At 43.8% G+C, this 15,271-nt stretch overlaps 1 protein-coding gene across 2 annotated transcripts in view; it reads left to right on the forward strand.

Annotated features, from left to right (window-relative positions):
- The window catches only part of APPBP2 (amyloid beta precursor protein binding protein 2), a 1,023,983-nt gene that overhangs the window by 361,801 nt on the left and 646,911 nt on the right, over nucleotides 1-15,271 (forward strand). For both annotated transcript variants that reach the window (XM_044054555.1, XM_044054556.1), the window contains exon 3: nucleotides 8,159-8,310. In XM_044054555.1, coding sequence (XP_043910490.1) covers nucleotides 8,159-8,310 — 152 coding nt within the window. The remainder of the gene's footprint in view (nucleotides 1-8,158; nucleotides 8,311-15,271) is intronic.

Below are 15,271 nucleotides of genomic sequence, written 5' to 3' on the forward strand. Positions count from 1 at the left end.
TGCATGCAAGCAGGGGTCTGCACCTAAAAACAGTTTGGAGGACTACTGATTCTCCTTCTGCCAATTTTTGGTGTAGGGGAAGAAATCTGAAGCCACCCAGTAAAGACTCTCACAGCCAGAGGAATGATGTGCAGGCTACCTAAGCAGAGAACTAAACAGAAGAATCAAGAACTGTGAAATAACAGCACTGTTTAATGTATGAAATAAGTCATGGTTAAAAGTAAATGATCAGATGGTAAAAATTACTCCATTATACTAGTGTTCTTTGTCAAAGTAAGGTCACAGAATATACTTTTCTGTGTACTTTAATGAACATTCATATTCATTACCAGAATGCTACCTGAAACAGCTTAAAATACTTTTATTTCTTACTGGAAAACTCACTGGTTTGAAAAATAAAATATTCTGTAAAGTTTCAAGCTGTGTTATTGTGTTTCTTATAGGTTACTTAGTGATGACTTCAGCCTGGTCTGTTGTACTGTCTGATCTAGTTGCATTTATAAGTCTTGAGTGCACCACCAGGTTAGAAAACTTAATTCTAAAAGTAAATACAAATAATGGGGGAACAGTATAATATATATAATTATCATTACATAGCGTCTTTTCAGGAAGGAAGGAACATAATTTTAAGGGCATGATAGCAGATGCTGGAAATGTGACACATCAAATGGATCCTCTGCACAGCAGATGTCCAGGTAAGGTCTAAAGAAAGGCAAAAGAGGATTCAAAAACAGGAATTATTCCAGATTCAGTTTAAAAAGCAGCAGAACCCAAAACCATGTCTGATGAATGAGCCGTGACTGCTTCATCTTCATTTTTTTTTCAAGAAAACTGAAGCTGGCATTTTTCTCAATAGCAGTTAAAGTATTTGCTCAGAACCAGCATTACTAAAACGATCCACTCTCTACCTTTTTCTCGATCTGCAGAATCAGTAGAAGTCATTCTGAAAATATCTGCTTGATTGTTCTGTATTTTGCCATCACCTTGCAGCTTTTGAAGCTGCTGAAGGTGAAGTTCCTTATAACAGCAGTTTTTGAACTCCACTTTCCTCCCCGTAGTATGCTGGTGGCTAATGACCAGGTATCTCGGTGAAAACCTGCAACAGCGAGTTTTGGTAAGTTTGGTGGTTATCTTTATATGCACTTGTAGACATTTGTGACACTTGCTGTGGCAATCCCCCCTGCCTTGATGAGGCTTGCATTAATGAGTATATTGTTTATGCCTACCATTGCCCATGAGTCAGCATTTGTTCTTGGCAGAGACTTGTTTATCACAAATAATGCGTTTCAGTTAACGTATCCTTTAATGTTTGTATCTGCTGTTATCTAGTCATCATTCCTCACATTAGGGTCTTGGATCTGATGTCTGATCTAAGCCGGCATACTTAGAACACAGCTTAGCTCAAGCTCCTCCCCTCCCATAATGCTCTGCTGCCCTACACTCCCTCAGATCTCGTTTGCTGCTCAGCTCCTATTAGTGTAAGTGTTTCTAGTAAAGTTTCGTAATCTTTCGATAATTTTTTGTAATTTCTCTGGGTTGTAGTGCTGGCAGGTAGTTTTCCTCTCTTATCTGACCCCTCCAGGTTGAGTTTTACCCTTGTTGAAGTCTTTTTTCTTCAGGGTTTGTGTTTGGCCTAGTATTTTTTTGTGGTGTTCGAGTAGTTGCTTAGGTAAGAGAGTGTGTGTGTGTGTGTGTGTGTGTGTGTGTGTGTGTGTGTGTGTGTGTGTGTGTGTGTGTGTGTGTGTGGACGGATTTAGTAGGCTTTTCGAACTTCGGCTTGTTTGCTGGCTTTGTGCTTTGGTTTATGGTTCGGCTATGTCAGATAAACAGTTAGGTTTTAAAAGGTGCTTCTCTTGTGGGTGGAAAATGCCTATTTCCGATTCACACGAGGAGTGCCTTTACTGTCTCTGTGGCGACCACCTCGAGGTGGAATGCGGGCGGAAAATGCCTATTTCCGACTCACACGAGGAGTGCCTTTACTGTCTCTGTGGTGACCACCTCGAGGTGGAATGCGACATTTGTGCTGCTTTCAAGCCGAGGACTTTAGTCGACCGTCATAATAAGCTCTTGATCAAAGGCCTGATTAAAGGAGGTCCCTTGGTCACTGGTTACCCGATCAAGGTGGGCTCTTCTGGGGCTAGAAAGAAGCTTTCTTTTGAGGAGGCCCCGAACAACTGTTCCAGGCTGTCTGATCCTAGGCCCTTGGATCTGGCTTCAGCCAGGGCAGTTTCGGATCAGAGATCTTCGGGTCCCAGATCGTCCAGGGAGTCTACTTCTGGATCCAAGGGTTTGGACCCGAAGCCCTTGGATTCGGTACTTTTGGTGACTTCCCCAGGATCCAAGGATCTCTGATTCAGGCCTTAGATCCAAGGGTAGGCACTGTACCTATGGATCTGACTCTTTCGGATCTGATGGTTTTGAGAAGTGTCACCTCGGATCCTTTGTTGAGTTTGGTTCTGATTCTGTCGCATCCGAGAGTTGTGCCGAAGCCAATTGTAGTGGAGGATCTTCCTTTGGATCCTTTGCCTTCTCAGCAGGTGTCTTTTCTGGATAGGTCTCGATCTAGGGAATGCAAGAGACGACACTCAAGCTCCAGGCATGACTCTCCTGGTAGGTCCTCCATCTCCTCCTGTTCTTCCAGGAGTGTCCTCCCTATGGAAATGGACAGGATGATGTGGGTCTTCCTGAAAGCTCAGATGTAGTTGGGGCCTCTGCTTCCCCAGCCCACAGGTCAGGGATCCAATCTCCCACTCTCCCTTTGATCCTTCCTCATCCAACCAGTGGCTTGGATTCTTAGAGACTATTGAGTGGAGACTAGGGGAGCTCTGCGGCCCAGTTTGGGCTCTTACCTTATGGGATCGGTGGCTGGTACTGTTTCTTTTCCCCTCAGGGACAGGCCACCCAGCCGGCTGAACCTGTGGAGCCAGAGGCTTTTCAGACCAGTCTCTTCCCCTGGGTGCCTTGGCCTTCGACGGTTCTGGTTTGGTGCTGTCCGGTGGAGCGGACTTGAGGGGGTCCCCACCCTCTCTTCCGCTAGTGTTTTGTCAGTGGGAGAGGGGAATGGAACCTCTTCGACTCCTTCTGCTTTTCGGGCTGCAAAATGATCTTTCTCTGCTATCAGAGCTGCCTCTCCCACACATGGTTATCCTACCCAGCCCCAATATCTGAGTGGCTTGTCTCATCCTGCTCCCGATCAGCCCATCCAAGTTAGCCTCCAGGGGGATATCCCCCCCACAGGGGTCCCCTCCTCTTCTGAGTCTTCCCCACTAAACCCGGTGGAGAAAGTTCTCAGGAAGAGGACTTGTACGAAGAGACATCTTGACTCCCCTATTGAGTCTCTTACTGAGGATACAGATGCTGATGAGGGGGACGGGTCCCTAAGATCTTTGCCGGAGGACGTCTCCTTTGGAGACCTACTTGAGATCCTCAAGGCCAAAGGCGGTTGGTCTACCCAAACCCCGTCCTCTGAGGAAGCCGTATTTCTGGAAGCTTTCGGTACGGGACTATCTACCTCCTGGGTGTCCCCTGCTGATCCTCTTATCGATCTTTTGACCAGCAGGGCTTAGAAGGAGCCAGATACTGTGGAGCCAGTGCCCAAGAAAGCAGAGAAGTTTCTGAGCCCTTCATCAGATAGAACCTTTTGGTCCAAAGCAGTCCCGGTTGATGCTGTTGTCGTGGCTGCTGCCAGCTAAAAGGAATTGGCAGAGCAGAGTTCTTCTGTCCATCTGCCCAATCGTGAATCGAGGGCTATGGACAGATTTGGAAAGTGGGTGTTTGCTTCAGCACTAAACTGTCTTGCACATTTCACCTGTCTCCAGAGGGATTTGATAAAGGAACTATCTTCTTCCCTCTCTGGTTCCGTGTCTGAGGAGGAATTCAAGGGAGTTTCTCCAAAGCTGTCAACCCTTCATTCAGTTGCTAATTCATCCAGGAGGCTAATTTCCAATGATGTGGAAGGGTCCTCAGGGCGGCGGACTCGGGTATCGTAATTAGTTGGCTTGCCTGGCTCTGTTTGAGCAGGTCTACAGAGGCCTTCAAGACGTCTTTTTATAACGCCCCATTTGATGGTTCCACACACTTTGGTCCCACTGTTAAAGAGATTTTGACCCACAGTGAACAAGAAAGGAAGACATTGTCGGCCGTTGGGACCAGGTTTTCTCCCCCTCAGAGGTCCTTTTCCAAGACCTAGAAGGGAAGTAAGAAAATGTGGTCCCTTTCAAGATGTTCAGGAAGATTCGTATTCCAGGGGACGGGGGAGAGGTTTCAATGGTAGACGTCGGCCCAGGGGCAGGAGAGGCCCTCAAACCCAAGGTTCCAGGGAGCCCTTCTCTGAGAAACCTTTGCAGTGTCCTTGAGGCGTTGCCAAACTGTCCGCCCCTGGAGGCAGTCAGGGGTCTGTTAACGCCGCACCCGCTAGCCTGGGCAAGTATTACAAATGATCAGTGGGTGCTAGAAATATTATATACAAGGATTATTGCATTCCCTTTTTGGAAATTCCCCCAAAACCCAGTCCTCTTCCAGACATACCACCCAATCAGGAAGAGGCAGCCTGACAGGAGGTTGTAAGCCTTATTCAAAAAGACCCATCCAGCAGGTCCCTGCAGGACAGAGAGGATCTGGAACTTATTCCCACTTCTTTTTGGTTCCAAAGAAAACAGGAGACCTACGTCCTATTTTGGATCTCAGTTGCATGAACCAGTTCATGCAGAAGTCGAAGTTGTGGATGGTCACTGTGCAGTCAATTTTGCCTCTCTTGAACGGCAATGACTGGATGTGCTCAGTGGACCTCCAGGATGCGTACTACCATGTAAAAATGGATTGATGATCCAGGAGGTTTCTTCGCTTTTGCTTGGGAGTCTATCATTTCCAGTTCCGGGCCCTGCCCTTTGGTCTCACCTCAGCCCCCCGGGTGTTCACCAAATGCATGGTGGTGGTAGCAGCTCATCTCCGGCTACAGGGAATCCAAGTTTTTCCCTATGTAGACGATTGGCTCCTGACAGCCTCCACAAAAGCATAAACTACTGGACAACATTCACACCATACTCTCCCTGTTCCATCAGCTGAGTATCATGGTGAACATGGCGAAATCCTCTTTGATTCCAACCCAAAAACTGGAATTCATAGGCACTATGTTGGATACCACCTCTCAAATCACAGCCTTACCTCCTCAAAGGGTGTCGCTTATTCGCGACCAAGTTTGGACCTTGTTGGAGCTAATCTGTTCTCCGGCCTCTCTCATTCTCAGGACTCTAGGATGAATGCTGGCCACCTTTTATTTGGTTCCGATGGCTCGGTACCCTATGAGGGTCCTTCAATGGACCCTTGCAGTTCAGTGGTCAGGGTGGTGGCATCCCCTATCCTTTGCTGTTCGGCTCACCCCAGTATGTCTCAAGCATCTTTCATGGTGGATCTGTTCACCGGATCTCCTAGCAAGCATACCTTTTGTTCCTCCTACCCCTGTGGCGACAGTCACCTTGGACGCTTCCCTCCTGGGGTGGGGGGCATTTCCAGGGATAGGCGATACAAGGGACAAGGTCACCTTCAGAGACCAAACTGCACATCAACGTTCTGGAGATGAGGGCAGTCCTTTTATTGTTGCAAACCCTTTAAGACTGCCTTCCTCATGGGACCATTGCAGTTCTATCAGACCGCATGGCTGTTGTGTGGTATATAAACAAGCAAGGAGGCACACATTCTTATCTGCTGTGCTGTGAGGCCATGAGGGATTGGGAGTGAGCGATGGCCACGGGGTGCTTTCTCATTGCAACACATATTCCCGGAGCATCCGTGTTGGCAGACAAATTGAGCAGGGCTATATTTACTCCTAACGAGTGGTCCCTGAATCCAGTGGTGGCTCAACAGATCTTCCGTCGGTGGGGTTATCCGAGCTGCGATCTGTTTGCATCTCCTCTCAACCACAAATGCAACAACTTCTTTGCATTGATCCCCCCCGAGGCGGAGTCCCCTAGGGATGTGCTCACCCATGATTGGCCTCCGGGTCTCCTGTATGCCTTTTCTCCGTTACTTCTAATTTCCAGAGTACTTCAGAAAGCCAGACGCCTCAAGAGCCAACTGATCCCTATTGCCCCCTTTTGGCCTCGGCAGGTGTGGTTCCCCCTCCTACTGTCTCATTTGAGGCATCCACCCTGGGTGCTTGATTCAGTTCCGGATCTGCTATCTTATCCTTCCCTCCTACTGCTCCCGAATCTTCAGACCCTATGTCTGACAGCGTGGTATGTACACTTCCAGTGATTTTGGCTAAGACCAGGCTAGCTTCACCCATAAAGGAGATTATTCTTGCTTCCTAGAGGTCTTCTACTAGGAAAGTTTATTCCAGTAAATGGAAGAGGTTTTCAGTTTGGGCAAAGAATAAGAATTTCGACCCCTTCTCCACTCCTATTCCTGAAATACTTCTCTTTTTGACCTCTCTCTTTAAGGAAGGAGCTAGTTTCTCCACTATCAAGGTACAGTTGGCAGCGATTTTGAATTTTCACCTTGGGGGTGATTCTGCATTTTCTGCACCTCTGTAAGCTTTTTTAAAATGTTTTTTTTTTTTCTATTATGGCCTCCTGTTAAAAATCCTCCTCCCCCATGGGATTTGACTTTGGTCCTGCAGGCTTTGACAAAACTACCCTTTGAACCTGCAGCTTCGTGCGATATTAAATTTCTCTCCTGGAAGACGACCTTTTTAGTGGCTCTTACTTCAGCAAAGAGAGTTTCTGAGTTGCAAGCTCTTACTATCAAGCCACCCTATTTAATTTTCCACAAGGACAGCGTGTCTTTAAAGCCTGATCCATCTTTCGTGCCTAAAGTGGCCTTACCAGCGAGTCTCAACCAATGTATTCATCTACCAGTATTTTTCCCTAAGTATTCCAGTAAATGGGAATATATTCTGTACACGTTGGATGTTCATCGTCAACTTTGCTTTTATTTACATCGAACGTGAGAATTTAGGCATTCAGAGAAGCTGTTTATTGCCTTCTCCTTAAATAGAAAAGGCGGGGTATTTCGAAAGTCACGGTTTCCCGTTGGACTTAGCAATGTATTTCTTTCATTTATGCTTCAGAAGGTATTGCCTTAGCTACACCAGTGAGGGCTCATTCTACCAGGGCAGTTTCTACTTCCACTGTCTTTGCAGATAGTCAATCTTTAGATGACATTTGTGCAGCAGCAACGTGGTCTTCTCCCCACACGTTTATTTCCCACTATAAGTTGGACTTGACTTCTAGAGAAAGGGCTTCATTTGGCTCCACGGTTTTTCAGTATGTCCTTCCTTGAGGCCTCCCAGGATTTAGATAGCTGGGGGATTCTGACCCGAACGTGAGGAATGGTGACTATATAACATCAGATTTATAGTTATGTACTTACCATAACTTGGCATCTGTGTTATCTGTAGTTACCATTCATCACAATCCCACCCTTCAGCTCCCTTCCTTGATGATTGGTTGGATTTGGAGGTTTTGTTTTGTTTATATACTTTGTCTTCCTTCCTTATGTAAACTCGATCTGAGGGGAGTGTAGGGCAGCAAAGCATTGTGGGAGGGGAGGAGCTTGAGTTAAGCTGTGTTCTGAGTGTGCTGGCTCGGATCCGATATCTGATCCAAGACCCTAACGTGATGAATGGTGACTACAGATAACACAGATGCCAAGTTATGGTAAGTACATAACTGTAATTTTATGACTTTATGTAACTTGCACTCTCTGCAGTGCGTCTACTCGTGTCACCTGTAAAACAAGAGCCGAGCCAGCTGATTTAAATAAATACTTAATTTTATTTTTTAGATCCTAGCCTCACGGAGTATAATCCCTTAAAATAATCATGATTGTTCTATTAACCACGCTGATTTATGCCAGCATTTCAGGTTGCTCTCTGACTGAAAAGTAAGCAAATGTCTGTTTCTTTAACTCCTAATGAATGATATTAGAGGTTATGAAAAAGAGCAGTTGTTTTAAAGATTTACATTTAGCACAAAATTTACATTAATATGGAAGTTGTAGAGATGGAAATGTCTAGTTCTGGTTTCTCTGTTTGCAAGACAGACACTTAATATAAGAATAAGAGAATTGTAGGTGCTTATTAAATTTGTGTTTGGTAGCAAGTTGAATGTAGAAAAGTTCAGATTTTATACAGGAGCTTTCATTTTGTGTTTCTTCACAGGCATCTTCTGCATCATTGTTTCCAGGCATTGATGGATCATGGAGTAAAAGTGGCATCTGTTTTGGCATGTGCTTTCAGTAGGCGGTGCTCCTACATTGCAGACTCTGCAACCCAAGTTAAGGAAAAAAACATCCAAACAGGTTTTGTTTTAGGTAAGTTAGACATACTTCTGTGTAAACGGTGAATTTTTTAATATTTATTTCTAGTTTTTAAGTATATGGTAGTGCCTTTCTTTTGCAAGAGATTATTTCCTATGGTGTTGTAAACACTTGTGATTGTGTGAAAGAACATTTCAGGTAAAGAGTTAAAGTATATATATATGTGTGTGTGTGTGTGTGTGTGTGTGTGTGTGTATATAAATATATATATGTATGTATATATATATATATATATATATATGTGTGTGTGTGTGTGTGTGTATATATATATATATATATATATATATATATATATATATATATATATATACACATACATATACATATATTTCTTACTGTTGAACATTTGATTTCTGTCAGTATTCTAGCAGCCATCATGTCAAAGTTTTTGATATGGCTGATGCAACTTAACTGCTTATGATGTATATTTATGTGATAGTGTGATTTTTAAGGTTACAGAAAGTCTCCACTTCCAATATCTATAGTGATGAGCAGGAAAAAATCCTTTTCTTGATTATCTTAATGAAATTAAAAGCTGACACTTGCCCTGGGTGTACTTTTCTACTACACTGTACTTTGCATGCCTGTTATGAACTTAAAAATGTAGTGTGGACATAATGTCACAGTTGTTGTTATGCACTTATGAATGCTGTAAATGTGCAGTACTCTGAAATGCTACTTGGTGCCATTCAAAATGTCTGCTTACTTACTAGTTTAAAAACTGTTTGTAGACTTTCAGCAAACATGACACCTTATATTTACCAGGTAAAGTGACATAGTACCGTAAAAGTTTTTTCCCTAATTGTAGGATTGCTTTGGCTTTTCCTGTCAGTTATAAGGCTAGAATGATACTAGAAATGCAAATCCGAATCTTTGATGGTACAGTACCGTCAGCGCATTCATTATTTTAATGATTCTGAATGAAATGTACTTTATTTGCTAATCCTTTTGTAATTATTTGATGTCAAAGCACATGAGGTACCTGGACCAAATGTGTTTACTTTGTGTTATAACTAGAATAAGAATTATCAAAAAAAAAAAAGTTGGCTGATGTTGTTGTCCTTTTTTCATTCTTATAATTTATCCATTTGTCCACAACCCCTTTTTCCCATTTTTCAATTTTTTTTTATTTTATAGCTGCACACTGAGTAGTGTTATGATTGGTCTTTGATCATAAATTTGTTTTATTGTCTTGTGCTAGCGCAAATGCTGACAAGTGCTACAGATTTGTTTTTGAGGTTATCATTCTTTATCATTTTAGGTCATAAAGGATTACTGACTATAATCCTTTGTATTGTTAGGAGTATGTCTTACACTTAATTTGTTATCATCAAAGTTCTTGATTGTAGACTAGAGATGCATAGTTGACAGGAGTTGATCAGTTTTGGCTTTTTGATGTAGTTTTATTTATCGCAGCTGATCTAGTTTTTACAAGTCCTGGTGCTTACTCTCATTCCCTCTTCGATAGTTGGGGGCGATGTCCTGATCCCTTGAGATATCTGAAATGTTTATTTTTGTGCTGTCTATCTTAAGACAGTGTGCGTGTTAGTGTCATGCAAGTAAAAGTGCCATGTGCTTTTCATTTCTAAATGTTACAATGTTGCTGCGTTAAGTAAACAGAGGTAATTACCAAATAAATATACTCCTGCTTACTGATGTCAGTTATTGTCTGGTCTGTGGGCCATCTACAAACCCTGCAAACTACAGTCCATAAATCTCACTAGTCTCATATGCAAAGCTATGGAATGAATTCTATAATGTCATGGGAAACCTCCAAATACTGGACCCAGTCCAGTTTGGGTTTGTCAACGGCAGATCATACCCACATTCCCACTCAACCTGGTGGACTTCTTTGAGAGGGTCACCAAAGCAGTGGATGAGGGAAAACAGTTCATATTGCCTACCTTGACCTGACCAAGGCATTTGACACAGTACCCCAATTGGGCATTGTTGACAAACTCAAGAGGTTGGGTCCCTGTGTCACCCAGTGGATAACCAGCTAGCTCACAGACGGGTCCCATGAAATTGGAATTGGGGATTCCACATATAGAAAGAGGCCAATCAGAATCGGAGTCCATCAGAGATAGGTCCTGGGACTGCTCCTTTTTGGCATTTATTTCCCTGAGGTCAAGGGCAATGTCAAGGGCCTCTGGCTGATTAAAGGTGCAGATGATTGTAAATTAGAAGCTGTAGTGGAATTCCCCCACTAACACTAACAATGTCCTTCCACTTCACTGTTGCAGTATTCCTTACAATAGGGATTCCCTGCCAAGGTTGGCCCAACTTCTGGCCAGTATACAAAAGCCTTTAGGTTGCTTAAGGTACGCTGTACTTCATACGTATACTGCCCATGTATAATGTAGAGCATAAAGGTGATGTCCGGATGTTCCATCCTCAAAACTTCTTTGCCACCAGGCTGAACACCATCTTTTGATAGTCAGTCTGAATGCTCATTTAGTTGCTGGTTCACCAAGCCATTTTCAGATAAGTATCCCATTGGGGTTTTTGCAGTTATCTTTTTTTACTTTTGTTTTGTTGCTTGTGTGGTTCATGTCATCTAGAAAGGGTGAATGCCAGTGTGAGAGACAAACTCCCCATAAAGATAGTCATGAGCAGTGTTTGTTTGGTCACTGTGCTTCCCACGACCATATGTCCCATTCCATTTGTCAGGCTTTCGTCCCAAATAATCTGCATAATCAGCTTTCCTCTTTGGGCCCTATATGTAGAGAACCAACGTATAAAGCTTTTAGCAAAAGACACTATGGAAATAATGTCCCACTCCGAGGGTCAGCTGTCTGCGAAGAAGTAGGTAAAGAAATCTGTCTAATTCTTCTTCTGTATTCCCTCCATTGGACATTTCTCCCGAGGCTAGTGAAAGCCTGGCACGACTGCTTTGGCGGCCAGCATGGATCTGACTTCATGCACATTCCTGAAGGCCTTGTAAATACCCGTATCAGATGTTCAGGGGGAACTGATGCTGATTATTACAGAAGGACCTTGGGTGGTGGTCCTCCCTCACCAAAATCTGATGAAGTACTAACTACCATTGTAGATTGCCGTCCGGGGTCTGAGCCTTCTAACTTTTACAAGGTGAACGCCTCGTTGAGAAAGAAACAAAACATGTTTCTCCTGCTTGTAAGAACCCTCAGAGTGAATAGCAGAATTGCACTCTGGGGTTGTTTAATGCACTTATGGCCCTGACGTCTACTCAAGGAGTTTTTGTTCATGCTCCACCTTGATTCTGTACTCCCATAGACTGTGGATCTAAGGAAGAGGAGTCCACTAGTCCTGACACTCCTTTTGAGGAGATTTCCTTTGGGGACACAATTTCCAGAATGTTGGAATTTTTTAAATGGGATTATGTTCAGGTTTCAGATTTTCAGAAAAGTATTACGGGTTTCTGCATGTGGACTCTCCTAGACCTTCTGCTGTTCCTCCTGTTTTGGTTGCCTTGTTTGAATGTCTTTTCTGCTGCATCTCAGGCTGCAAACTCCTAGCCTCCTGCCCCCAAAAAACTTGACAGGTTTTTGTAAAGTGCCTTATGACTGCAAATTTCTCGATAAATGTCTTTCTGCTGAACCCTCTGTAGTGTTTGTGGCATCTGACAAGCCATCTTAGTTGCTCCCTTCTATAGAATTACTTCTGGCTGTTAAAGATAACAGCATTATGGAAAGGCTAGATAAGAAGGTTTATACCTCAGTTACCCTTGCTTTTAGGTCTGTCAATTATCAGACCCATATGTCAGGATATATTTTGGCTCTTCTTTCTCAGGCTTCTCAGGTAATTTCTGACTTTCAGGATTCTGAGGGAGAGTTCTGCTCTCTCCTTGTTATTGACTTCTTCTCAAGTGGCTCGCTATTCTCTTAAGTGCAGTTATTATGCAATAGATCTTCTGGAGCTGCTGCTTTTGGTTGTGTGATGAGATATTCCTGGCATCTGCTTCAGCCTTTGCCTGATATTAAGGCTAAGTTGATGGATGCTCCTCTGGATAGCAAACACTTATTTGGTGCTACTGCTGCTGATTTGTTTAAGTCCCTTCAGGATAAGGGCAAGGCTTTACAGGAATTAAAACTTGTTTTTGTCTCTCTTGTGCCTAAATTTCAAAGGAATTACCCTAATAAGCCGGCATTTGTATGTTGGCAATTTCGTCCTCTCCCAAAGGTAAAACAGTTGTGAAACAGGCTTCTCCTCCTAAAGCTACCCAGACTCCCGTGACACAGAAATTTCCTTTTCCTGACAAACTAGGTGCTGTTAGACTATCCTGTTTTTCTCAGCCACATTCTTCTTTACCTATCCCTTCCAGTGTAGTTAAAGATTACTCAGGATTCCTGGATTCTGTCCATTATCTGCCTAGGGTACTACATGGTCTGGAAATCTGTTCCCTCTTTCATGGGCATTCCTCAGCCCCCTCAGAAACAGTTGGCATTTTCTCCAGGGGTGCTATAGGATCTTTTGACTTGGTGAAACTATTCAGGAAGTTCAAGCTTCTCACAGGAGGAAGGGGTTTTACTCCAGAAATTTTCTTAAGGTTCCTTCCTTTCAGATGTTATTTCTTCATATTTTGTTCCCTCTGCTGCTTCCTCAGACTTATCTAGTGTCTCTCGACCTTAAGGATGCTTACGTTCGTATCCTTGTTCATCCCCTTTTCAGTAAGTTTTTGTTGCTTCCTGGCCTTTTCAGTTCTCTGCTTTGCCCTTTGACCTTTCTACTGCCCCAAGCATGTTCACCAAATGCCTTGCTCCTGTTTTTTTTTTTTTTTTTTTTGCAGGGTAAGGGGAATACAGGTCTTTCCATACTTAGACAATCTCCTTTTTCAGGTGTCTTCTCTAGAGGTTCTGCTGCAGCATTTTCACTTTGCCATTTCTCTCTTGCACAGCCTGGGGTTCACTATAAATTTCCTAAAGTCCTTTCTGACTGCTTCATAGCATCATGTATTTCTGGGATTGCAGGATCCAGACTGTTCCAGTGCTGGCATACCTGCCTCCCTCCCAAGGCCATAACTCTCATTTAGTTCTTTCAATCCCTTCTCCCTCTGGCCTCAGTCACAGCCAGGTAGTTTCTGAGAGCTTTAGGTTTTATGACCGCCACCATTCCTATACTTCCTTTTGCCAAACTCCACAAGAGAAAACGTAAGTGGTTTCCAAAGTCAGTTTGGCTTTAACATTCACATCCCCTTGACTTCATAGTTCCTCTTCTTCCATGCCTCAAGCTGGAATTTCTGTGGAGAATTCGGCATTTGGCTCTCAATCCAGGACATCGATTTCATTCCCCTCTACCGTTTCTGGAGCTTTTCACAGATGCTTCAGACATGGGGTGACTAGCATACTTTTGTTCTCTAAAGGTCCAGGGTCCTTGGTCGCCTCAACTAAGTAAAGACCACATCATTGTCAAATAGATGAGAGCTCTTCTGCTGGTGCATCAAACCGTCCATCCTCTGTTCTCCCCAGGGCTTCACAAGGTGTTTACAGACAATACCACAGTGATGTGGTATGTCAACAAGCAAGGGAGGACGTGATCTGCTCCTATGCCGGTTGGCATTTCTAGTATGGGAGTTAGCTGTCGATTGTCTTGTGACACTTCAGGTAGTTTGCATTCCCTCAGGTCAGAATATCGCGGCATACGCTCTGAGCAGGTCCATAACACAATCCCATGAGTGGTGTAAATCCCCATTTCATCAGTTGAGTGGCCAACTTGTTCACCGATAGGACCCACAAGGTCAAAATAGGTGCTGCTACTTTCGACTAGTGGTGTTCCCCAGGGAACTGTCCTGGGACCCCTACTGTTTGGCGTATTCTTCTTCTCAGAGGTTCAGGCAAAGACAAAAGGCCTGTGGCTGACCAAGTTTGCAGGCGACTGTAAGTTGTGTGCTGTCATTGACTCTCCAGATAATGTTAACTTACTACAAGAGGGTCTCACAGCAACAGATGACTGGTGCCAAAGTCATGGCCTTAAGTTAAATGCAAAAAAATGTATTATCATACTATTCGGCAAAAACACGGACCCTACTGTTGACCACATAAGTGACAGTCCCCTAAGTACACAACCTGTGGTGAGAGACCTGGGTACACAGGTTGACAGCAATCTCACAGTTGACAGCAATCTCACATTTGACTGTCATGTAGCGGCAGTGGTCAGAAAAGCCTTTTTCCTTGGTTCATGTCATAAGTAAAGGGATTGCATCCAGAAAAAATGAGGTCATTACCTCTGTGTACACCTCCCTCATTAGGCCAATAATTGAGTACAATGCCCCATTTGGTATGTACTCTCCAAACACCTGCTCCAACTGGAAAGGCCACAGAAGTACCTCACAAAGAGAATTCATGGTCTCCAAGACCTGTCCTTTGTGGACAGGCTGAAATCACTATCACTGTACTCAGTATCGTACAGATTTCTTAGAGGTGATCTGTGTCTCGCTTACAAGGCAATCTCTGACCCTGCCCTACTAGAGATGCTCCATATCCATAAGTCTAACTCCTTGCGCATTACCTGATTGAAAGGCCTAAATCTAATATACGACATTAAGAAAACCTGCTGGAGAGACAGGTTTGTCTCACTGAGGCTGCCCCATCCCTGGAATAGACTCTTCCCACATACTTCAAAGTACGTCACTGACCCTCTTCAAGCGCAACCTTGATGAGTGGATGGGAAACTGCAGATTTGTCTCGGGGGGTTTCACCTGTGTCCCTCACTGACAGGAGCAAAAAGTGCTGATTGAGGTTTCCTTTTTGGGATAGGCTTGTAAGGACCCCAGGGCCATTAGCTTAGTAACCTCCTGTGATCCTTTGATGCTTTACAGGAATGTATTTCTGGACATTGTCCACCAGTTAGATATTCCTCAAGTGGATCTTTTGCCTTTCTTCTGAACAGACAACTTCTTGTATTTTGTGCCAGAGTCCCAGGTCCTCTGGTCTGGAAGCTGGACGCCCACTGTTTTCCTGGAAAGGGATGTTTCTTT

This window comes from Protopterus annectens, chromosome 13.part0 (genome assembly GCF_019279795.1).
Source record: "Protopterus annectens isolate FY-2018-M chromosome 13.part0, PAN1.0, whole genome shotgun sequence".
NCBI classification, from domain to species: domain Eukaryota; kingdom Metazoa; phylum Chordata; order Ceratodontiformes; family Protopteridae; genus Protopterus; species Protopterus annectens.